General features: G+C 34.3%; 2 protein-coding genes across 2 annotated transcripts; both read left to right on the top strand.

Annotated features, from left to right (window-relative positions):
• The first annotated feature begins 1,631 nt into the window (after positions 1-1,631).
• On the top strand, positions 1,632-9,293 carry LOC145319734 (uncharacterized). Its single transcript, XM_080162050.1, has 10 exons — positions 1,632-1,686; positions 2,636-2,726; positions 3,107-3,208; positions 4,510-4,579; positions 4,870-5,027; positions 5,578-5,660; positions 5,990-6,100; positions 6,410-6,525; positions 8,694-8,792; positions 9,174-9,293. The coding sequence occupies exons 2-10, from the start codon at positions 2,641-2,643 to the stop codon at positions 9,276-9,278; spliced, it is 930 nt and encodes a 309-aa protein (XP_080018176.1). The 5' UTR covers positions 1,632-1,686; positions 2,636-2,640; the 3' UTR covers positions 9,279-9,293.
• A 385-nt stretch (positions 9,294-9,678) lies between these two features.
• On the top strand, positions 9,679-24,398 carry LOC145320189 (uncharacterized). Its single transcript, XM_080162629.1, has 13 exons — positions 9,679-9,692; positions 10,064-10,183; positions 10,498-10,567; positions 11,167-11,240; positions 11,996-12,075; positions 13,226-13,266; positions 13,683-13,755; positions 15,851-15,933; positions 16,738-16,865; positions 17,771-17,827; positions 18,258-18,332; positions 23,632-23,716; positions 24,045-24,398. The coding sequence occupies exons 1-13, from the start codon at positions 9,679-9,681 to the stop codon at positions 24,087-24,089; spliced, it is 945 nt and encodes a 314-aa protein (XP_080018755.1). The 3' UTR covers positions 24,090-24,398.
• The last annotated feature ends 2,385 nt before the right edge of the window (positions 24,399-26,783 follow it).

Genomic DNA, 26,783 nt, shown 5'->3' on the forward strand with positions numbered 1-26,783 from the left:
ATTTTTAAAACCAAGAAACATTTTCGTTATTAAACTTTTCATAAGATAAAAAATAAAAATGCAACATAAAAGATTTTTGAAAATCCTTGTTCAAAACATATTCAATTTTGTTTCCCTATATAAAGAAAGATGTTCTATATACTCCTTGCACGAAATGCAGGGCCCTATCCTTTCCAGGCTTTACTAAACTTTAATTTTAACCTAGCCTGACCTTAAAGAAGCATAAAAAAAATAATTTCTCAAAAAAATTTAAATAATTGATTTTGGATTTGTTGGTCTACTTAACAGAATTAAGAAAACCAGTTTGATTCCGACGGAAAATTATGGGATATAAAGTTTATTTCAACTTAGCTTAAGTTAAGGATCAGATGAATCCCACATGGATAGTACCCCGTATAGGGATAAAGCTTCGCAGGGGCTTCAAATATGTTCTTTTGGGTAAAGTCCCTTTCGTGGCAACGCACCTTAAGTGGCGATTCTTTGTATTTTTCACAGTAGTTTTTCTCCTATTTCTAGCACCTGCGGGGAGCACTAGCCCTGCGGGGCCAATTGCCTAATCCTGTGGGGGCAATCACCTAACCCAATATAACCTAACCTAACCTAAAATAACCTATAAAAAGCCATTTTAATAACACGTTACCACGAAAGGGACTTTTTTTGCTTTCTTTTTATCAAAAATTAAAAATAAGTTATGGGGGGGGGAGGTTGATGGTCAGTAGTCATGAGAAAATATGGTTTAAGTGGAAGCACAGACATTTTGTATTCCTCCTCCAAATCCACTGTGGATTGTGTAGAGGGGAGTGGCGAGGGTCGTATGGGGATAGGGGGGGGGGGGAGTGGTACACCTAGCGCACTCATGTACGAGACGGAAGTTAGCGATGGATGATTCGCTGTTCACAATACAACTACAGACATATAGATACCTTCAAATTTTAGTTATAAAAATCGGTTATAACGATTATTTTATTATTAAAAATGATAATCATTTATGTTATATATGTTTAAAAGTGATTTATTGTGAAAGAAATGTTTCTATATGCTTTGGTATTCATTAAAATTATAAATGTTCTAGTGTCAAATGAACGTAAATAGGTTAAGCGTTTAGTGTATGTGTGGGTGTGTGCGTGTGTGTTAAGGATATATATGTGTGTGTATGTGTGTGTGTGTGTGTGTGTGTGTGTGTGTGTGTGTGTGTGTGTGTGTGTGTAAGAACCAGGATATGAAATGAAAGGTATCCTTTTCAAAATATAAACAAACCCCAAATTATGTTATATTTATTACTTTATTTCAATCAATTCATATTATGCTTGAATAGCATTAAAAACGGTATTTTTTATAGAAAAGAAACGTTATTTTTTATATTAAATTAATTGAATAAAAGGATTGGATGGACAGTTACAGTGAAATTATTCTACAACCCTTTGATTCCACCCATAGTAAAGCAGTTATTAAACGCAGAATTTTTCACATAAATATAATAAAACGTTTTCTTCATAAGTTCACTTAATCACTGAAATATTGAAAGGGAATAAATTGTTTCTAAGTTTATGAGGGAAGGTTTTAGGCTAGTTTCCTGACCCTTACAACAGAACCAATTTTGGTACATTTTAAGTAATAGTTACAAAGTAAATTTTAATTTCAGATAAATTTTTCTGTGATAAAAGGTGTCCCTAGAAAACAACCAAGGTGTTCATTCACTTCCGCGCAAATATCACTTTTACAAAAGTCATAAAACAAAACATTATAAAAAAACAGCACCAAATGGTCTTTCCCCTTTGCTTTACTCGTGATTATTAAGCAAACCATTCTTTATAAATGTTTGCTACTAGCGGCTTTGCCCCTAGAGGGATATATGGGGTGGAGGGAGTCTACCTTCCCCGACTCACAATTATTGTTAAAAAGTAAAAGTAAAGCAAGCAGATAATTGAGGTTTTTGTTGTTGTAGCCATGATTCTCTGAAGTTAGGATTCAGATGCACACGGAGACTGGAAGTGAGAATCCTTTGGCCAATCTTAGATTGGTATCTTCGCGCACAGCTGATTGTGTTCTATGTTACATTACAAGCTGACCCGCAATTCTCGTGGAAGCTACTCAAATATTACATCACCCTGGCCTAGAGTTTTGGCAGGTGTTCCATATTAAGCCACCATAATTAATGGCACTCTCATACGAGGAGCATTGACGAGGGAAAGCATGGTCAAAGCTGCATGATTGGTAGAATCCTAACTTCCTACAAATCTCCCCCCTTACAACCCTAGGGCACCTTAGGGAAGGTTGCGTGATCTTAATCTGACAAATTGCGACAGCATTTGTCAACCGAGTGCAAAGTCTATGTGGGGACTAGAACTCGGTTTCTCTTAACCACAGCTTAGTGCGCTCACCACTACTCTATGGGACACCCTACCAGATAATGAAGGTAGTATCCTCCCCCAAAATAGTTATAAACTTTCCCAGGACCTATTAGAATCTATACTGTGATGGAGAATCATATCGGTTCAGCGGTTATCATAATCTCTCGGTAAACACTAAACATACACAGATATCTTTTGATTTTATACAAGTATTATGTCTATTTTAAAGCACTATATAAATGTTAGAAAATGCGTAATTGAATGTACACCCCAAAACCAACAAGGAATCATGGCAGATTGTCCAGAATACATGACCCTTGACAGCTGGATGGGCAGGGAGTCGCCCAGACAACCATCCACCAGAGAATCTCCAAGGTAACTGAAACTGTCCGTCTGTCTGTCTTTCCTGGAATAAGGTATAGCCAACATGTGTTCCCCCCCCCCCCCAACGACAGCAAAAAATCACGTATAAGTTTAGTGATTTTTTATAGAATTAATTTAGTTGTTGGTATAAGGTGCTTTCTTCATGACAATTTTAATAAGTTCCAACAAAATTGCAAACTTGTATAAATTCAATACGCCTCCAGTAACTGGGCTATTATATTGATTTTTATATTGGAACTTCTATTTTCTAAATATTCAATAAGATTCTTCTTATTTAATTGAACTTTAGTATATTTTTTATCATTTTTTTGTATAAAATCAAGTTAAGTAATAACTTTTAAAAAATAAAAGTTTGTAATTATATTTTTTAGGCCACCTCCAAATTCCGCCTCTAGTTTCTCTACCCTGACACTGCCGAGACCCAATAGTAGCACTCTTGACAGAGATAGTGTTATTTCTCTAGATAATGACAGGTAAAACATCAATTTTTAGCTGTATGCTAGGAGTGCTGTCATTTCCACTACTGGCAATTTACTACTTTTTAACATACTAGCGGCTTCGCCCCTAGCCTCTAGGGGCTTTGCCCCAAGAAGTTTGATCAAACTAATTTTTCATGTTTTAGTTTTTAAAGAAAATTTTTAAAAAGATAATTTTTTTGGGTAGGGATTTAAAAAAAAAAAAATTCTTTTTTTTGTGGGGGGGTAATTTGATTTTTAGGGAGGGGGGTTAGGGGTGTCCCACCCCCCAAGATAATAGTTATAAACCTTCCCGGGACCTGTGAGAAGCTACCCTGTATTGGAGAACCCAATCGGTTCAGCGGTTAAGAGATCTTTCGCTACAAACAAACAGACAGACAAACAAACAGACAAACAAACAGACAAACAGCAGACATCGTTCTACTTTGTATTATAGATAACATACATGAATATACATGGATGTGTTTTTATCAATTTTAATAACAGAAGTATAATATGCAATATTTTAAATTAGGTGTAATTTTGTCAATTTTACAGTTACAAATCTATATTGCTAAAAACACAGTAACTGCAGTTTTGCTTGTTGTAAAAATACCATGTTCCCTATCTTATTTTCTATCCTAATATATAAAGTAATAAGTTTTTTTTTGACTGTAGTGAAGGATCTCGCTAACCGCTGAACCGATATGGTTCTCCTTTATAGTGAAGCTTCTTTTTGGTCAAGGAAGGTTTTTACTATTAAAAAGGAGGGTGTGTTTACCATCCGAGGAGAAATGCCCCCCCCCCCCCGAAAAAAAAAATCTGCAACATTATTCCTTTTTAAACCTAAAAATGAAAGTGAAGGGTCTACTATTCCTACTCCCCACATCCTAAGGTGTCCCTAGAGGCCTCTAGGGGCGTAGCCGCTAGTCTCTTATATTTCTGTATATCTAGCTGTTTTTTCTACATAAGCTTCTTTATTACAGCAAATGATTAAGCTGAAAATATTTATCATTATATTTATTTGCGGCTACACCCCCGCCCCCCCCCCCTAGAGGCCTCTAGGGGCAATTGAGGAAGGGAGAGTTGAATTCAATTACCTAATTTTTAATTTAATTCTTTTCTAGGGGCGATTTTTGTTGTGAGGGTGGTGGTAACCCTCCATCAAAATATGAGAACAGCGGTTAGCGAGATCCTTCGGTACAGACAGACACACATCCTGCTACTTAATTATAGGGATTTGATATGTCTCAGAAAGCTCTGTCATAAAAATAAACATCATTGTTAGAAACCTATTCTTCTAACCCTTAATATTTTAGTATACGAGTGAGAACCTTGGACGGTGATTTGCTGGAGCCAGATTCCTGGAATCCACAGCCTCCATCACAGGTATAATAATATAATCATTGGAGGGGGGGGTCAAGGACGTCCAAGCTTTTTATGGGGAGTGGGGATCAAAAGTTAAAGGGGGGGGGGGGGTAACCTTCATATCATATAGGCAAGGATGTCAAAGCTTTTTTTTATTTGGGGGGGGGGGAGCAAAATTTAAAAAATTATGGGAGGGGGGGGGGATCACTCATTTATTCCCCCCCCCCCCCTCTTGGGAGATCAAAATTTTTACGCACTCTAAAGGTAAATCTATCTGTGTACTCAATTGTACTGAAGTTTCTTTTTTTTAGTTGAGCAATCCATCAATGCGGCCAACCAACCGACCTCTGAAGAGATCCGGGGAGGCTAGGAAGACCTCCTGGGATGAGAACCATTACCTGGAAGACGGCGGCCGAATGAAGGGCTCCAGCAGCGGCGGTGGAGGTCAGAGATCACATGATTCTCTAGGAGGAAGGATTAATGCCATAATAACATTGGGATTTAATTGATATTTCATGCAGAAAACTTTACAATTAAACCTTAGAAAAAAAGGGATAAAAACATCCATAAGTAGTGTAGCAATAATGAAAAAATCATAGATGAACATACGGACAAAGTGAGTTATAGAGCAACTTTCTAGAAGTAATTCAAGAAAAAGAAAGATGGAGACATTTATTTCACTAAAATAAAGCAAACTTTCGAATATTCAATACATATTTCTTTTGCTGCATGACCGACAAACCCACGGACCAAATAAGTTAAATGCTTGATGCTCACCCCTGCCAATAGATTTAAGGGGGGTAATAACCCTCCCCAAGCAAATTTTACCCCCTGGGTAAAAAAAAATTGGGGGGGGGGGGTTTATTTGCGGCGCGCTTCGCGCGCCATTTTACCCCCCCCCCCTTAAAAAAAATTTACCCCTGCACCCGCCCCACTCCATTTACTAAAAACAATATAAAACTTGGTTTGTACCAAAACATTTCTTACGCCATTTTCTAATAACATTATCCTTGGCTGTTAGGCGGTCAGCGGTCACATGACTCCCAGAGGTCACACGAAACTGGCGGAGGACATAGGCGGGCTTCTGATGAAAATATTCATAGTAAGTAACATGCACATACAGTTGTCCGCAGATACGTACATTTATTAACTTTTTTAAAAATTTTCAGTTAAAATAATAGTTATAGTAACTAAATAAAATGTCATGATTTCGACTAAAAAACAATAGAAAGTAATTTTAAGTCGTTCTATGAGTTATTAGATTTCTATAATCTAAAGTAGTAGAATGTATGTTTGTATGTATAAAGGTTAAGCTTAAGTATCTAAATTCAATTCCAAAGGGTTTAAATGTCTGTACATGAAAAACAATAATAATTTTTATTTCTTAAATGGCATTTGTTTTCTGTTATAAATTTTGTATTTCTTATCTAGTTCAAAGTGGGCGGCGAGCAGCGCGGAACTCACCAATGCAAACTCTTGGCAGTGGCGGCGGATGCGGCAATAAGCCGTTGCGCCGCTCTGGCGAAACTCGCCGCGGATCAGGCAAAAAATAATAATTAGTTGAGTAGCTGTTCTATAGCTAGGGCATGTCCATCCATTTTTACAAGTGTATTAGGAAAATGGACAGCCATATGATTTTTTTAAACAGTAGGTTCGGTCGAATACAAAAGGTACATAGCCGCCGAATGGTGAGAGCAAGCTAAGATGTTAGTAAAAAAATTTAAAAATGGATGAACGTTACAAACTTCGATCTTATTTTTTAGCAAAATATAAATACTGTTATGCAAAGTTACATTAAAGCGAACAGACAGCTGAACATTATTTCTATGTCTTATTATTTTTTGGAATCAGGCGAATCACGGGATCGGCCGTCAACCGCTGGGGGCGGAGCCTGGGTCGAGTTGAGCGAGGTGTCGGGCGGTCAACCATCCATGTCGGCCAGAGAAGAGGCGTGGAACAAACAACAGGTAAGATACGGGAAGGGAGGGGACATTGTGCTGTTTATTACACTAGTCCCCAAAGTTTTGCAATGACGTTTTCTTATTTGTTGGATCAACAATTTTGTTCATCAATTTATCGGCTATTGTCTTATCCCTTTGGATCCTTGATTTTTTTACAACCTCCCTTCCTAAATTTACATGGGGTTCAGCTTTAGGTTATTCTAAAACTAAAATTATAATAGTATCGACTTTCAAAAGAAACAGTTTGACTATCATGTTTTTCTTATTATTATAAGTTTTATATAAATGTCAATAGCAATTTCCGTTTGTCAAAATGAAATTAATGTATTTTACACAATTTTTCAAAAAGTACCAGAAGGGTAGTTCTATGAAAAGTATTAAATTTTTTTTAATTCAAGGCCAATTATTTTTAAATTTTTTTCATTTTTTCATCCTTTATCTAATATGTAGTTTTCAAAATTATGTGATTTATAAAACTATAAGTTTTTTTTATAGAACTAAGAACAAATTTATTTAAATTTTTTTGTGGATTGATTTAATTAAAGCTTGTCAAAACTATGGACATTCCATCAATATGCAATTAAAATGGTTTACATCGACTAAATGGCTTAAATAAATAGTGGTAAGTGCTGACATTATATCGAAATACAATTCTTACAATATTTACATCTACTACATGGCTTTATCTATAATACAAAGTAGAACGATGTTTGTTTGTCTGTCTGTTTGTTTGTCTGTTTGTTTGTCTGTTTGTTTGTCTGTTTGTTTGTAGCGAAGGATCTCGCTAACCGCTGAACCGATCGGGTTCTCCTTTATAGGGTAGCTTATCATAGGTCCCGGGAAGGTTTATAACTATTTTCTTGGGGGGTGGGACACCCCAAAACCCCCAAAAAATGAAAAATACCCCCCCCCCCCAAAAAAAAAAATATTTTTTTTTTAAATTTTTCTTTTAAATCTAAAATACGAAAACTTGGTTTGATTAAACCTCTTGGGGCAAAGCCCCTAGAGGCTGGGGGCTAGTATAACAAAAAGTGGTTGTGACTGACAAAATTTCGACTTACCGATAATCTACTGACATCATGACTACACATTTTAATAAAGAGAGGGATAGGTTTCTGGTAAAATCCGTAAAGGTGTGTGTTTTAAGGCTTAAAAATAGTAGTAGAACGATAATATTCACTAAATATATGTATTTCTTATTGAAAAGAACTAAAGAGAAATTTTTTTTTAAAGTAAACATAAATTTTTATCGTTCTACTACTATTTTTTTTACTTAAAACACATAACCTTTACGGATTTTACCAGGAACCTACCCCTCTCTTTTAAATCCAAATTGGGAAGTCTTGCGTTACCCCCCCCCCCCCACCCACCCACCACCAACTCAAGAAATCCCTCCTGGCAAAAACCTGGGCACGCCACAGTACATAAGTACATAAACTCATCAAATTCATTTGATGTAGAAATCCCTTTAATGGTCCAATAAATCCGCAAGTGCTTTGTTTAAAAATCCGGGAGAGTGCTAAATATTTGCCAAACATGTGGTTTTTATATCAAATTATTTGAAGGTTTAGATTTTTTTTTAAATCGAACATAATATTTTTATTTTCAACAAACTTATATTTTACATTATTAAATATAGTTAAAGTTGAAGTCTAAGCTCGATTTCGTGGAAATAAATATTCATGAAATTTAATAAATAGATTCTAAAAAAATAATATGATTAATCCATAAAATCGAAGCTCAACTAAACATAGAGTCGTACAAACGAAAATTATCACACAGACTCTTTGATTATAGAGTTGCTACGATTTCATATTTTTGTAATTATTATGCTTGATGTTTGAAAACAATAGGACGGTTCTAGAATATAAAATTTGCCTTTAAAAGCTATCCATTAAGTAAAGTATGATTCACTCTATATTCAGAATAGTTATTCATCGCATCGTATTATAGATATATTGTTGACCCAGGCCTTCGGTCCATCTGGGCCAACAAAACAGGTTTAATTTTAAGATTTTTATTTCATTATTCGTAGAAAGTTGTCCATAATGCGATACAAGATATTTTAGTATGGCTCAGAACGGATTAGAATCGGTTTCGAAGCCAAACTGGAAGACCTTATCTTATAAAAATATAAATCTTTTAAAAATATAAAATAAATTTATTTGTTTTAGACTCGCGGAGGACACAGAACTCTTGACTCGTTACCCCGCCGGAGGTCTTTGGAGGACAACAGTCGGAGGCTAATGGACAACCAGCCGATAGATCATAATAGGAACACAAGTTATCTTTTATTAAGTTTTCAATAATTTTCAATTCTTAGGAAGTTTCGTAGTAACAGCTTTTAAACTTTAATATCAATATGTATTTAATCAAATGTCCATCTTACAATGACATCACACACACACACACACAAACAAACATCTAGCCACTTTAATTTATAGGAACCCAAATATTCAACTATTTCAATAGTTATTTATCTAATGAAATTATAGACAGCCTTCCGCGGATATTAAAAGGAAAACTTTAAGATTAAAACCATTTTTGTTAGCCCGGAGGGGCCTAAGGCTGTTCTAACTGGTTCTAAACCAGCGGATATTAATTGGTATGTAAGCCGCACTGGTTTTTATATTATATGACTTGTGATTCCAAACAGAATAACAATCCGCGCCTCACAAGAGGAGCGCAGCAACTCTATGGACGATGCTGCTACCAACATCAACAATACTGAGGCTGACTCTACTAGGGATAATGATTAGCATTATATGCAATAACTAGCGGATACGCCTGTAGAGGCCTCTAGTGGCACTTTAAATGTTTGGTGTTTTAAAAAAATAATACGATATCTTGCAATGTTGCGAAGGAGTATTAAATTGCTACGATACTTTGCAATGTTTCGTAGGAGTCTCTATTCGAGGAAATAAAAATTCGTTTTATTGTGATATCTCTTGGGAGGGTGGTGGTACCCTCCCCCAAAATAGTTTTAAACCTTCCGGGATCTATAAAAAGCTACCCTGTTAAGGAGAACCCGATCGGTTCAGCGGTTAGCGAGATCCTTTGGTACAAACACACAGACACACAATCAGACAAATAGACATCCTGTTACTTTAGTATAAGGATTGATACAATTTAGTATTCAAAGAATGTAATAAAATAAAAATGGCTACAACAAAGTTTGTTAACATAAAATAAATTTGGAAATAGTACAACAGCCAATAGGAGAACAGTGGAGGTACATTCCTGACATGACATTGGTTTAAATTATGGACACATTTTGGCAGAATATATTCATTTCGTTCGCATAATGAGTCCACTATAAATAGTCGCTTTTCTTTAGATAAATCTTTTTTTGGGTAAACTATATTTCCTAGTATAATGTAAACCAAATGACAAAACCTAAAATAAGTTATATTTGAATATGTTGAATTCTTTAGAATTAAAAAAATTTTGTCGCTTCACATGTCGTATTGTTTTAAATTGTCTAGAAAACGTATTTGGCTAATCTTTTTATTTATTTTGCTAATTCTTATATTTTGCCGCATAGTGAAAATTCTGGCGGGAAAACGAGCAGTATTGTATCCATAACCACTACATCTGCTGGAGCTGACAGCGGGGCCGCGGCTGAAGCCGCCAGCACTACCTCAGATCCGGCCGAGAAACCGAGGTAGGGTATGTTTAGTCCAGGAATATTTTATCACGCGAAAAAATTTTTTGCCTGTCAAATATAGCTGAATTTATATCCCCTATATAACTTACGTTATCTATGTCCTTTGTTTAATATTTTACAAGACTCGTTCCTTGATTCTTGTCAATATTTTTGCTGGATTATTAACATTATCCGTCCGTCCGTCTGTTTGGCTAAATTTGTATCAATTATCATATTTGTTTTTTGGCTACCTATTATATTGATGTTGTCATCCTTGTTTTGTTTCTCATTTTTAAAAACTTAGTTAATTCTTTTTTAAATTTTTTCCCTAGGAATGTGAAAGCTTTACTTGAGAAACTGAGTGATTTCTTATCAGAAACTAATTTAGAACAACAGATTGAGGTAGAGTATACAATGGATATTTGGAGGTTTCACCCAATGTAATGTACTTAGTCGAGGATATAACCCACCCCTTTATTATAAAATAAACTGAAAATAAGGTGGATGGGTGCTCGAAAGGTACTTTGAGTAAAATCATTATATGTATTGTTTTAAAGTATCAACAACAAGCTAAATTTTTTTGAGATGAAGGACACGATGCCATTTTAATTATTTCACAGGGTTTATCAGCTTCCAAAAGAAGAATTTCCCCAAATAAACTTTGTAGGAAGAATTATTTTCCGTTCATTTATAGTTCCATCCCTAAATCTTAGGGGGTGGGACACCCTAACCTCTCAAAAACCCAAAATATCACCCGCCCCCAATTTTTTTTTCGCATATATTTTGCGAATTTGCCATTTATTACCGAAAATTGGCGACCCATTCGCATTTTTTTCTGCTGGGTAGGTAATAGAAGGTGTAATGATTCCATACTCGCATAATTTTTTTTAAAAATTTTCTTGGGGCTAAGCCCCTAGAGGCTAGGGCCGAAGCCGCTAGTATAATTATAAAGTAGCTTTTCCGCTTAAAATAAAATGATTTAATATTTTTTTTAATTGTAGGAAGAGAGAAAAGAAATCCACACAAACATTGAACTCAAAAATGAAGAAATTTTGCAAAAAAGAGAAAATCATAGGTTTGGTTTTAATTCATGTTATATCATGGGAAGGTTTTCGGCTATCAGGCCAAACTCATTGAAAAACAAACCCATAGGGGCAAGGGAAAACAGCCAATGATTATAATAATAATAGGTAATATCCTATAAAATTTCACTAGTTATCTTAGGATTTTTCTAAACCTTACTTACATATAGATAAAAGCACAATGTAAGGTTTAGGAAATCTATGATTCCCAGACTAGCATAAGAGATTCATAGAACTTTTGTTTGTTAATAATTTGAGCTTCATTTGATTTTCATTCACATGGTTGACTTTAATAAATTTTAAAGCCTAGAATTTACATAACCTAACTCAATGGCTGTGTAATGTTAAATGCTGTAATAGTTATTTCTCGCATCGTATTATAAACAGCTTTCCGCGGATATAGAATGTATAATTATAAGATTAAAATCATTTTTTTAGCCCCGAGGTGCCGAAGAGGCTAAAAAACCTCGGGTCTAAAAAACTGGTTTTAATCTTATGATTGTACATTTTTATATTCGTAGAAAGCTGGACATAATACAATGCTAGACATAGTTTTTTCGTATGGATGAGAACCGGTTCCTATCCACAGGATTCGAATGCATACGAGAAAACCCTTGATTATACATTTTTTTGTTCATACTCAATCAGATACTATTTAAAAAAATAAAAAGAATACGACTTAATTTAAGGTTTTCAAAATATTTTTAAGCCATGCTTTTGTTAATATTATCATCATTATTATCTTTAGGCACAAGCTAAACGAAATCCACGAAGGGTACAAGAGAGAAATACAACGAGAAAATGAAAGACATGTCGAAGATTTAAAAGGTAATCTATCTCAGGGAGTAAGGGAGGGGACAATGGATCGAATATTCAATTTTTAGGAGTCTCAGACTTTGGGGACTGGCTTAAAGGGAATGTGCAAGAATTTAGCAGTTTCTGACTGAGTTTGGGGACTTGCGCATAGAATGCCGCTACTCGTTATGTATGTTTTGAATATTGCAGACGGGGAGAAGGGATAAGGGAAGTGGGGGGAAGGGAAATAAACACTCATTGTGTTAGTTTGGAATGTAGCAGACGGGGAGAAGGGAGAAGGGGGGAAGGGAAATAAACACTCGTTGTGTTAGTTTGGAATGTAGCAGACGGGGAGAAGGAAGAAGGGAAGTGGGGGGAAGGGAAATAAACACTCGTTGTGTTAGTTTGGAATGTAGCAGACGGAGGGGAGAAGGGAGGTGGGGGCAAGGGGAAAGGGAAATAAACAGAATAAAAAGGGGCAGTCATATTCTTGCTAGCAGCTGGCCGGGTCCAATAATCTTTTAATATAAAAATCGCACCAAAAAACTTCAATATATTTCATCAAAAACAAGTTGTGATTTCACTTTACATGACGCTATGGAAATCTATTATTCAATTAACAATCCCTTTATAATTTCCTACAAATTTATTGTATTAAACTGGATTTCATGCCCTTTCTTTGATAACTCTTATATTGAATTAATTGCCCATTGTCCCCTCCCTTACTCCCTGAATCTATCTACACTGCGAGCCAAAAAAAATAGGCAAATCTGAATTTTCAGAATAGCAGCTTTATTATTCATTTAGGATGATTTTACTATAAATATGAAATGTAGATGCATCTTTTGGTTACAAGTTTCAACTGTTAATTTTTTATTAATCAGCACCAATGAAGCACAAGATCTCAAAAACAGCATTTGGGGGAAATTTTGGTGAACCAAAAAGATATGCAAATCCAAAACAAATCAATGAAAAAAAGATTTTTTGGCACTTTTTTCCTCTTTTAAAGATTGGGCGTAGAATGAGTGGCAATTTACTTCAAGTTGAACTTCATGTAATCTAAATAGGTATTTCAGATAAAAAGCATTATATTTGTAACTGAAGATTTGTTGAACAGCATTTACGATAGAGAATTGCTAGTTTAAAGAGACGACTTTGTTCTTTATTAAATATTTATTTTTAGTGACAGAACGAGATATTGCAAAGCTGCGCAGCCAGCTGCAGGTAATGTAAATTCATTTTATGTTGTTCTATTGATTTTTTTTTTAAAATAGCTACCTTTATAAAAATCAATAAAGAATTAGATTCAAAATATTTAGATATTATTGTCTAAAAATCCCGTAATAATTTAGTAAAAACTCTTTTTCAATATGGCGTTGAAACAAATTCATATCCGCTGGATTAGAACTGGTTCTCGGCCATACTGAAAAATCATGTTTAGTTTCGTATTACAGGCAATTTTCCACGAATAATAAAGTAAGAATCATTAAATTAATACTAGTTTTGTTGGCCCGGGCCCTCGGCCCCTGGTGTCTAACAAAACTGGTTTAAATCTTATATTTTTTTCTTTTGAATATCCACGGAAATCTGTCTATAATAAAATGCAATAAATAACTAGTATTACACTTATAATCATTTAGGAATTGGAGCAGTTGAATATTTCAATATCAAGAAAAATTCCTTGTAATAAGAGTTCCTCATTTCCTGGCAGAGGTAAGACTATCATGGATACAGGAATAGTTGAATATTTCAATATCAATAAGTATTCCTTGTAATAAGAGTTCCTCATTCCCTGGCAGAGGTAAGAATATCAGGTATACAGGGATAGTTGAATATTTCAATATCAATAAGTATTCCTTGTAATAAGAGTTCCTTATTCCCTGGCAGAGGTAAGAATATCATGGATACAGGAATAGTTGAATATTTCAATATCAAGAAATATTCCTTGTAATAAGAGTTCCTCATTCCCTGGCAGAGGTAAGAATATCATGGATACAGGAATAGTTGAATATTTCAATATCAAGAAATATTCCTTGTAATAAGAGTTCCTTATTCCCTGGCAGAGGTAAGAATATCATGGATACAGGAATAGTTGAATATTTCAATATCAATAAGTATTCCTTGTAATAAGAGTTCCTCATTCCCTGGCAGAGGTAAGAATATCATGGATACAGGAATAGTTGAATATTTCAATATCAAGAAATATTCCTTGTAATAAGAGTTCCTCATTCCCTGGCAGAGGTAAGAATATCATGGATACAGGAATAGTTGAATATTTCAATATCAAGAAATATTCCTTGTAATAAGAGTTCCTTATTCCCTGGCAGAGGTAAGAATATCATGGATACAGGAATAGTTGAATATTTCAATATCAATAAGTATTCCTTGTAATAAGAGTTCCTCATTCCCTGGCAGAGGTAAGAATATCATGGATACAGGAATAGTTGAATATTTCAATATCAAGAAATATTCCTTGTAATAAGAGTTCCTCATTCCCTGGCAGAGGTAAGAATATCAGGTATACAGGGATAGTTGAATATTTCAATATCAAGAAATATTCCTTGTAATAAGAGTTCCTCATTTCCTAGCAGAGGTAAGTATATCATGGATACAGGAATAGTTGAATATTTCAATATCAATAAGTATTCCTTGTAATAAGAGTTCCTCATTCCCTGGCAGAGGTAAGAATATCAGGTATACAGGGATAGTTGAATATTTCAATATCAATAAGTATTCCTTGTAATAAGAGTTCCTCATTCCCTGGCAGAGGTAAGAATATCAGGTATACAGGGATAGTTGAATATTTCAATATCAATAAGTATTCCTTGTAATAAGAGTTCCTCATTCCCTGGCAGAGGTAAGAATATCAGGTATACAGGGATAGTTGAATATTTCAATATCAAGAAATATTCCTTGTAATAAGAGTTCCTCATTCCCTGGCAGAGGTAAGAATATCAGGTATACAGGGATAGTTGAATATTTCAATATCAAGAAATATTCCTTGTAATAAGAGTTCCTCATTCCCTGGCAGAGGTAAGAATATCATGGATACAGGAATAGTTGAATATTTCAATATCAAGAAATATTCCTTGTAATAAGAGTTCCTTATTCCCTGGCAGAGGTAAGAATATCAGGTATACAGGAATAGTTGAATATTTCAATATCAAGAAATATTCCTTGTAATAAGAGTTCCTCATTCCCTGGCAGAGGTAAGAATATCATGGATACAGGAATAGTTGAATATTTCAATATCAATAAGTATTCCTTGTAATAAGAGTTCCTCATTCCCTGGCCGAGGTAAGAATATCATGGATACAGGAATAGTTGAATATTTCAATATTAAGAAATATTCCTTGTAATAAGAGTTCCTCATTCCCTGGCAGAGGTAAGAATATCATGGATACAGGAATAGTTGAATATTTCAATATCAATAAGTATTCCTTGTAATAAGAGTTCCTCATTCCCTGGCCGAGGTAAGAATATCATGGATACAGGAATAGTTGAATATTTCAATATTAAGAAATATTCCTTGTAATAAGAGTTCCTCATTCCCTGGCAGAGGTAAGAATATCATGGATACAGGAATAGTTGAATATTTCAATATTAAGAAATATTCCTTGTAATAAGAGTTCCTCATTCCCTGGCAGAGGTAAGAATATCATGGATACAGGAATAGTTGAATATTCTCCAGAAGGGGTTATACATCAATTTATCGTCCATTGTCTTAATGCCTTTAGATGCGTGACCTAATTATATTACTTTTTTTCATGAAATAAACAAAAAATTGAAATATTTTTCATTTTATTAGACGTTGAGAATTCTCGTGTGCGGGAACTGCTGGAGTGTCCTGTCTGCATGGAGGAAATGCGCCCACCTAAGAAGATTTTTCAGGTATAGTTATTTATCGCTTTATAAAACAGACAGCTTTCTGCGGATATTAAAATGATTAAAATCAAAACTGAATTTTATGATTTTTATTTTATTATTTGCAGAAAATTGTCTAGTATACGAAGCTATACATGTTTTTTTTCCGTATGGCTGATAACTGGTTCTAATCCAGCGGACTTTGACCGGTTTCGAAGCTATGCTTGAGAACAAATCAACATCCTATAACATTAGTCATTTTATTGGGAGGGAGAGGACAAAGCTGATTAAATCAATCTACAACCCGTCATTTTCTTATTTACACTTCTTGCTTAGGTTGCAGATGAATTTATTTTCTCGTATTCATTCGAATCCGGTGGATAGGAACCGGTTCTCATCCATACGAAAAAACTATGTCTAGCATCGTATTATATCCAGCTTTCTACGAATATAGAAATGTACAATCATAAGATTAAAATCAGTTTTTTTAGCCGGTGCCTTCGGCACCTCGGGGCTAAAAAAACTAGTTTTAATCTCATAATTGTAGTTTCTATATCCGCGGAAAGCCGTTTATAATACGATGCGAGAAATAACTATTCCGTTGTTTTGATCCTGTATTCATGTGGGTCTCGTAGCAGTGAATTTATAGTTGAGTTAAATACATTTATTTTTTCATTTTTGTGTACCATACATATTAGGGACTTATTTTACTTAATTTGAGTCATTGGCGTGCGGTAGGTGGGTGTCAACACTCCCTTAAAATCAAATTTAGACGACTTTTTTTCATCCCCTTATGGTTTCACACACCCATTACTATAAATTGATATTTAGTGTTCTAATGGTCACGTGATCTGTGAGTTGTGCAAGAACAATCCTGGCGTACGGACTTGCCCAACTTGTAGAGTAGAGTTCAGCAGGCATAACGTGGTCAGAAATATTGTCGCTGAAAAATTGGCCAGGTAATTTTTTTATAAGAAACTAATACACATGTCTTGCAGGAATCTCAAGGGATAAGACAATGGCCGATAAATTGATTTACATCCCAAATGACAGTGCACAAAATTACCCCGTCTGTAGATTACAATTAGTGGTTGAAACGCTTCAACACTCATCTAATTTAATCAACCAATCAAAGTTTTATTAAAGTCCTTTAAGTTGCTAGGCCAACGAATAAGAAAACGTTATTGTACAACTTTGGGGACTAGTGTAATAAGCTGCCCAATGTCCCCTCCCTCCTTGTGTGACTTGTGTGTTTGTCTGTCTGTTAGTTGGTTATTTTATTGACTAGCGTTACGCCCCTAGAAGCCTCTAGTGGCACTTTTTTTAAAATTAATAAGATACCTATCTATTTTGCTTTCAAGTTTCTACAATACCTAGCTATGTTGCTTAGGAGTCTCTATACCTATATAAAAAATTCGATTTTTTGTGATTTCTCTTGGGAGGGTGGTGGTACTTTCCCCCAAAATAGTTATAAACCTTCCCGGGACCTATGAGAAGCTAACCTGTAAAGGAGAACCCAATCGGCTCAGCGATTAGCGAGATCCTTCGGTACAAACAAAGCCGCTCGAACGACATGGCTCTCCTATGTAGTGATGCTTGTTATAGGTCCAGGGCAGGCTTATATCTAATGTTAAATTACCTTAAAACTAGCGACTGCGTCCAAGCATCTAGGGCATACTGTATCAAAAGAGACAAAAAGTCTAAAACCACTTATGTGTAGCTTCCCTAAAATTAATTTCTCAATCGGGTTAGTAGTTAGCGAGACCTTAATATACAAACAAAAAAACCCTACTACTTTATGTAATGGGGCATGTATTCAGTAATTGTAAAGAGTTTAAGATTAATTTCTCGATGATTTTTTTAGAAGTACGTATAGTTCATCAGATAGCGAGGAAAACCTGATTCGTCCATCCCATACAAGGTAAACAAAACAGTTTAAACCTCGTCATTAGCGTAGCATGCCTGCTTGCCGTTGGGGGAGGTGTCGGGTTCGAGTCTGGACCACTCTGCGTCATACTGAGGACTATGTCTGGCACTTGACTCATATGGTTAAATTTTGGAAAATGCCTTGGCCCGTAAACAGTCACAACCCAATACCATGTACAGTTAAAAATTTCAGACAAAGGTCGTCTTTATATAAAAGGTCCTAGGACGTTTGCTTCAAGTCTTAAGAGGACCTAGCCTTCACGAGGTATAAATCATAAAGTTTTATTTACACAGTTTTCAATTACAATTTCCAGTTGCATTTTCAAACCTTCCTCGCACTTTTCAACGTATATCTACCAAAGTACAAGCACAAAGATTGTATTTATAATTCCAAAAAGCCGACATTTATGTATTTTTATTTTAAGGGAGAGCAATATGTCAGAGTATAGTGACTCAACACCAGATGAATTCCCCACAGATTTTCCCTCTGGACTGTTCTTGTAAGTATCTGTGTTGTAACGCAGCTTTCTATTCGGTTCTCTATGACTTTCTCTCCTCTCTCCCCCCCCCCCCTCTCTAATATAATATTTCCTATATGTCAGATTTTCCCTCTGGACTATTCTTGTAAGTAATTTTGTCCAACAAATGACCAGTATTGTAGACAACGCTGTTCTCTATTCGGTTCTCTCTCTCTCTCTCCTTTTCCTCTCTCTCTCCTCTTTCTCTGTCTCTCTTTCTCCTCTTCCTTTCTCTCTCTCTCTTTCTCTCTCTAACTCTCTCTTTTGTCATATTTTCATTTAGGTATGTTTGTCATAAGGGAACTTTTGTCATAAAGGTACGTTTGTCATAAAGGTACATTTGTCATAAAGGTACGTTTGTCATAAAGGTACTTTTGTCACAAAGGTATGTTTGTCATTAAGGTACATTTGTCATAAATTACTGCTACCCAAAGTTTTATACTGCTACCCAAATTTTATACTGGTACCAAAAGTTTTATACGGGTACCTATGACAAATGTTTTCATGACATATGTAGTTTATGACAAATGTATCTTTATGACAAATGTAATTTATGACAAAAATTACTGAGCCTATTCAGGAATGATGAGGAATATGTTACACTAGGATTATTACAGGGCTAGATCTTTTCTACATAATAATTATTACCACAGCTACTCTATAATTATGATTTTATTCAGGAATGATGAGGAAGATGTTACAATAGAGGATTATTACAGGGCTAGATCTTCTCTATATAATAATTATTACTACAGCTACTCTATAATTATAATTATATTCAGGAATGATGTGGAATATGTTGCACTAGAGGGTTATTACAGGGCTAGATCTTCTCTATATAATAATTATTACTACAGCTACTCTATAATTATAATTATATTCAGGAATGATGAGGAATATGTTACACTAGAGGGTTATTACAGGGCTAGATCTTCTCTATATAATAATTATTACTACAGCTACTCTATAATTATAATTATATTCAGGAATGATGTGGAATATGTTGCACTAGAGGGTTTTTACAGGGCTAGATCTTCTCTATATAATAATTATTACTACAGCTACTCTATAATTATAATTATATTCAGGAATGATGAGGAATATGTTACACTAGAGGGTTATTACAGGGCTAGATCTTCTCTATATAATAATTATTACTACAGCTACTCTATAATTATAAATCAAACGATTTTTGAATCAGAGAAAGCCAAGTATGAAAAAGCTTTAAAAGCCTCAGGTTACAAGCATACTTTAACATACAAACTACAACAACAAAATCGAAACACTTTGCCAAAGAACAGAAAAAGGAAAGTAATTTGGTTCAATCCTCCATACAACTCTGCAGTAAAAACTAACATTGCTAAGGAGTTCTTAAAGCTAGTTGACAAACACTTCCCTAAAAACTCACCACTCCATAAATACTACAACAGAAACACATTGAAAGTTTCATATTCAACAATGGCTAACATGGGAAGTATAATCCAAAGCCATAACAAAAAACTACTGGGTGAATCAAACCTACCTACAGAAAAGGGTTGCAACTGTAGAAATCCACAAGATTGCCCCCTGGATGGAAAATGCCTTACAGAAAGTTTGGTGTACAAAGCCCTTGTCACAGATGAAACAAACCAAACTAAATACCAATATATAGGGCTGTCATCTGGACCTTTTAAAAACAGATACTACAAACACTTGCACTCATTTAGACACAACAACAATGGTACTAAGCTTTCTGATTGCATTTCAAAGCTTAAAGAACAGAACAAGCCACACAGCCTAAAATGGTCAATAAAAGCCCTTGCAACGACTTACAACCAAAACTTCAAGAAATGCCAATTATGCCTGACAGAATGCGTTTCCATTGCCCATGCTTCAAAATCAACCACAACATCACTCAACATGAGAAATGAAGTCCTCAACCACTGCATACATCGGAAAAAGTACTTACTGGACCAAACTTAACCTTGTATGGCCATATTATAGCAATTTTTTTATATATATCATGCATAATATTCATTACTACAAAGTACATATTGCCTTTTTATGTGTTTAATAAGAAACATTATTCATAATTAAATGGTAAAATTTAAATACCTCACCACCTTTCCCCTTTTTTATTATGCAAAATCACCCCCCCCCCCTCATTCCTTACCTCCACTTGAGGAAAAAAATCATCTTTTGTTTTTTAATAAACAGTATAAAACTTATGCTCATTAAAGCATCATGTCTTTTTATTTATAACCAACTGAAGATTGTTTTTTAACATGAAACACTGTGTATTGGACTTATCAAATAAAAATAACATGTTTAATTAAACTGTGTTGATCACTCTATGTTATAAGCTCTATTAAGTGATTAAATATCGAGCACTCTAGTTATTCTTGTGATCATTTATACACATTGCTCCTCATAATTTTGGGTAGAGCTCTCTTATCAACAAGAAACTTTTCAAACACAGTAACAACAATGGCCATGGACAGGATCATCCTTGATTATTCTTTAAAGAATATACCTGTTCCCTCAAGGTTTAAGTACGAGAAGGAAGTAGCTTTTAGACTGCAGAACTTTGCCAAAAATCTTTCTTTTAACCACTGGGCCAGATGCACAAACCAAACAAATATACATAAACCTTCTTTTGGCCTTAAATCAAACTGTGCTATTCCATTGTATAAGGAGGCCTTTGAATTAAAATCATTCAAAGAAGACCTTGTCAAGTTAATTTCAAACATAAAATATCGTCCACAAACAAATGAGTTTCAAAAACGCCTCAAAAATGACTGCAATATAATAAGAAACTCACCCGACATAATAGTTAGTGCAGACAAAACAGCTAATTTATACAAGATGAATTTAGCCCAGTATAAAAACCAACTTCTGGACAACATAACTAAGGATTACAAGAAAGTAAATATAAATGAGGTGAACAACACTAACTTAGAGGCAACAACTTTAGCCAATAAATTTGATGTGGCTAAAAAAGCTGAAATTCTTTCAGACACTTCAAGCTTTATTACAATCAAAGACCATAAAGAAGACTTTCCTGGTCGGATCAAATGCAGACTTATTAATCCTTCAAAAACTGAGATTGGAAAAATAAGCAAACACATCCTGGCAAAAGTCAACAAAGAAATTAAAGCCAAAACCGGTTCAAACCAATGGTCTAGCACAAAAGAGGCTCTAAATTGGTTTAAAGAACTAAACAACAAACAAAGCCTTACATTCTTTCAATTTGATATTGAATCATTTTATCCAAGTATTTCAAAAGAAACCCTCTTAAAAGCAATTTATTTTGCTAAACAACACACCTGTATCAACCAAGATGAAATAGATATCATCATGCATTCTAGACAAACATTCTTATTTTCTGATGGTGAAGCATGGGTTAAAAAGAAGGGCGAAAAATTTGATGTTGCTATGGGCAGTTATGATTCAGCAGAGGTTGCTGAACTTGTTGGCCTTTTCCTTCTCAATGGCCTAGAAAACTTCATACCCCAACAATATATTGGTCTATACAGGGATGATGGACTAGCTGTGACAAATTTGAGTGGCCCAGGCGCCGAAAGTTTGAAGAAAAAAGTCACCCAACATTTTAAATCACTTGGTTTTCAAATAACCACAAACATATGCATCAAAGTTGTGAATTTTTTAGACACAACTTTAAACCTTAACAATGGAACACACAAACCATTCAGGAAAGAAACAAATCCTCCATGTTACATTAATACAAAGTCATGTCACCCTGCTAATGTAATCAAACAACTTCCCAATATGATAGAAAACAGAATTTCTGAGCTATCAAGTAATCAAACGATTTTTGAATCAGAGAAAGCCAAGTATGAAAAAGCTTTAAAAGCCTCAGGTTACAAGCATACTTTAACATACAAACTACAACAACAAAATCGAAACACTTTGCCAAAGAACAGAAAAAGGAAAGTAATTTGGTTCAATCCTCCATACAACTCTGCAGTAAAAACTAACATTGCTAAGGAGTTCTTAAAGCTAGTTGACAAACACTTCCCTAAAAACTCACCACTCCATAAATACTACAACAGAAACACATTGAAAGTTTCATATTCAACAATGGCTAACATGGGAAGTATAATCCAAAGCCATAACAAAAAACTACTGGGTGAATCAAACCTACCTACAGAAAAGGGTTGCAACTGTAGAAATCCACAAGATTGCCCCCTGGATGGAAAATGCCTTACAGAAAGTTTGGTGTACAAAGCCCTTGTCACAGATGAAACAAACCAAACTAAATACCAATATATAGGGCTGTCATCTGGACCTTTTTAAAAACAGATACTACAAACACTTGCACTCATTTAGACACAACAACAATGGTACTAAGCTTTCTGATTGCATTTCAAAGCTTAAAGAACAGAACAAGCCACACAGCCTAAAATGGTCAATAAAAGCCCTTGCAACGACTTACAACCAAAACTTCAAGAAATGCCAATTATGCCTGACAGAATGCGTTTCCATTGCCCATGCTTCAAAATCAACCACAACATCACTCAACATGAGAAATGAAGTCCTCAACCACTGCATACATCGGAAAAAGTACTTACTGGACCAAACTTAACCTTGTATGGCCATATTATAGCAATTTTTTTATATATATCATGCATAATATTCATTACTACAAAGTACATATTGCCTTTTTATGTGTTTAATAAGAAACATTATTCATAATTAAATGGTAAAATTTAAATACCTCACCACCTTTCCCCTTTTTTATTATGCAAAATCACCCCCCCCCTCATTCCTTACCTCCACTTGAGGAAAAAAATCATCTTTTGTTTTTTAATAAACAGTATAAAACTTATGCTCATTAAAGCATCATGTCTTTTTATTTATAACCAACTGAAGATTGTTTTTTAACATGAAACACTGTGTATTGGACTTATCAAATAAAAATAACATGTTTAATTAAACTGTGTTGATCACTCTATGTAATTATAATTATATTCAGGAATGATGAGGAATATGTTACAATAGAGGATTATTACAGTGCTAGATCTTCTCTATATAATAATTATTACTACAGCTACTCTATAATTATAATTAAATTCAGGAATGATGAGGAATATGTTACACTAGAGGGTTATTACAGGGCTAGATCTTCTCTATATAATAATTATTACTACAGCTACTCTATAATTATAATTATATTCAGGATTGATGAGGAAGATGATACACTAGAAGATTATTACAGGGCTAGATCTTCTCTATATAATAATCATTACTACAGCTACTCTATAATTATAATTATATTCAGGAATGATGAGGAAGATGATACACTAGAGGATTATTACAGGGCTAGATCACTGTTGTATAACAGGGGAAATAGAAATACAGATACAAGGAAATTAGCCATTTTCATTATAGAACAAATATAAAAATCCTCCAATATTTACATGTTTTCTCTTATGTCATATAAAAGACATCTTTTATACACCTTGATTGATTGATTGATTTGTAAGTCGTCATGGAATTGGTTGCGACCGGAGGCTTGCAGAACGGTGGTGTTTTATCCACCCTGGATAAATTAAGATACACCCCCTAGGAGTCTACCCCTCTTCACCCCTTTTAAAACATCTAAGTTTACCAATTAACAGTCAAAGCCGCTTTTTGACTCGAATATGTTGTTGACTTTATTTTTAAAAATTAAAATGACTAAATTTGAATATCAGGAGAACGAGAAACAGATTTTTCCCGTCGCCGTTTTTATCATGAATTTATTATGTAAAATTTTATCTACATCTCTTTGCATGGGTTAGCTTTGGTGCAGGGATCAAAATTTACAATCTTATAAAGTTGATAGTTGCTCAAAAATAGTAAAAAAAACATTTTTAAAATTTTTAGTTTAGAAATTATACGTTTAGTTCTTTTTGTATTTTTGTAATTTCATACTACTTTTAATGTTAGAATAAAACCAATTGTGATTTGATTATTTTTATATGTAAAAGGTAGATTGTAGAAATTAATAATAATATTTTGTGTTTTTATATTTCATAACGAAAATAAATATGTATTTAAGTCTAGACAAGTTGTATAATAAATATTTAATTTAAAGTTTTTACTAAACAAGGATGAAAACGTCCATAAAAGTAAGCCTTAACAAATATGATAATTGGGCAATTAAGTCATTTCACATGAAAGTAACTTTTTCTGTATGTACCGGTGGAGCTTGCTACTGAACCGATATGGTTCTCCTTGACATTGAAACTACTTATAGGTTAAGGAAAGGATTATAATTATTTGGGGGAAGGGTACCACTACCCTCAGAAAACTAGCCCATAGTGAAAAATACCCCCCCCCCCCTCCAAGAAAAATTCTCAAAAAAACGCGGTGGCATAGAGCTATACTACACAAACAATAACAAACTTCTTCAGTAGATAATTAAAAGGGAGGGTCCACCCACCTTCATGTGCACCTAATGTCCTAAGCCACTAGTTGTAGAGATGCTATGCATCTAATGATTTAATTGGGTCAACGACTGATTTTGAGGAAAACTGCTTGATAATTTTTTTAAACAAGTTTAACAACCCCTCAAAAATGTGCAAAAAAAACTCTCAGGATCTCATGGGATAAGACAATGAAATATTAAATGATGTAAATCGTTTATGGTGATAAACAAAGTCACCCCTTTGTAGATTTTAAAACTTTGGGTAGCAGTGTAATTTGCAGTCCAATGTCCCCTCCCTCCATGAAAAATATGAATGTGAATGAGTATGTCGAAAAAAATGTTATATTTCTTTAAACAATGTTTACTATCCAGAAAAATCGAAATAAGGGGGGGGGGGGGTTAATGCAAACAATTCGTTAACAATGATTAAATGGCACTTAGAATTCGAATTTCGATCTGAAATTTTGCATGAATAATCCTTGGTAGGTCTATTTTCCTTAAATCGAACAAAAAGTTGGAAAAGTAACGGCTAAAGGCTGGCGGCTCAGCCGTTTTGCCATTTTTTGGTAATCTTAACAGTCAGTCAATTAGTCACGAAACCTTTCTCCACATGTTACTTTTGTATGTCGCTCTAAAACATTATCAAACGGTTCTAGCCGGTAGCTGTTGGTACTAGAAATTTTAAAAATGGTTATTTCTATCATTTAACATAAATTAAACCAAAAATATGTTTTAAAAAGTTGATTCCTACGTAATTAATGATGAATTTGCCCTGAAAATAGGCAAAAAACGGCTAAACGGCTAAAAGGTATTTGAAAATGAATGTCTTGGAGTGGCTTAGGACAATTTTCCTCACCTTCCACGCTAGGGGCGAAGCAAACAGTAATATATATTGCAAGTAAATAATTCACATTTCATGGCGACACGGACGTACATCTTACATGCTTTACTTTTGTTTGTTTAAACAAGGATGACAACATCCATAAAAGCGAAGCACCGAAACGGTAGGACAAACGGACATTAACACTTGTATAGTGTTAGAACTTAATTATCATAATATAAATTTATAAGAGTCAAAGCAAAATTGTAAGTAAATTTGTTGAAAAACTGCTTGATACAGGAAAATTTTTGTGGACATACTTACATTTTTAGGACTTGATTATAGAGTTGCTTCGCTTATTACATTATACTTTGTTGTCCCAGGAATCAATATACCAAAAATCAGATCAATCCGATGATTAGATCACATAAAAATTTGTTGTTAAAAAAGTAAAAAAATCAACATGTTTAAAATGGACGTACGGACATTTTGGTAATGATTATAGAGTTGCTACGCTTTCTAAATCGTACCTAACTACTAAAGGAATCACCATGCAAAATTTGAAATCGATAGGACAATTCTAACATGCCTAAATTAACGGAAAAAGCTATCCGTTATGGACGTACGGACGGACCGACCCTAATTATAGAAAAGCCTCTCTTTTAAAAAATATATTAGCACAAATCTTGTTTGTGTGTATATAGAGTTATACAACAGACCCATGTATAAAAAACAAACATGTGAATCTTACAGCGAGGAACAGGGACGTCCAAGCTTTTTATTTTGAGGAGGATAATATAAGGTGTTTCAAAGGTTCGAGGGTGGTAAAATGAGAGGTTTTAAAAGTTACTCCTCTTTCTTCTCCCAAAATGCCAGACAAATTGCATGCAAGTGTTAGCATTGGAAGATTATTTTATTTTCCATAATCATATCCCTGTAATTTTTTTTTGAAAAATATTCATTTACTAAGAATATGATTCGAGATCAACTGAAAATTGATTACCCATTTTTCCCCTAATTTTCGAAGTTGTACGACAGATAACCCAACTATTACAAAAGCTATCTTCAGCTACTCCGGTCAACGGGAAAAGCGATATAATGTATAAACGTTTTACGTTTATACATTATACATTCAAAATATTAATTTTTCAAATTTTGATTTTTTTTGGAAGTTTGAAGCTTTTTTAGCTAGAAGTAAATA

The sequence above is a fragment of the Acartia tonsa genome, chromosome 5, assembly GCF_053477335.1.
Source record: "Acartia tonsa isolate MP-2025a chromosome 5, ASM5347733v1, whole genome shotgun sequence".
Taxonomy (NCBI): Eukaryota; Metazoa; Arthropoda; class Copepoda; order Calanoida; family Acartiidae; genus Acartia; species Acartia tonsa.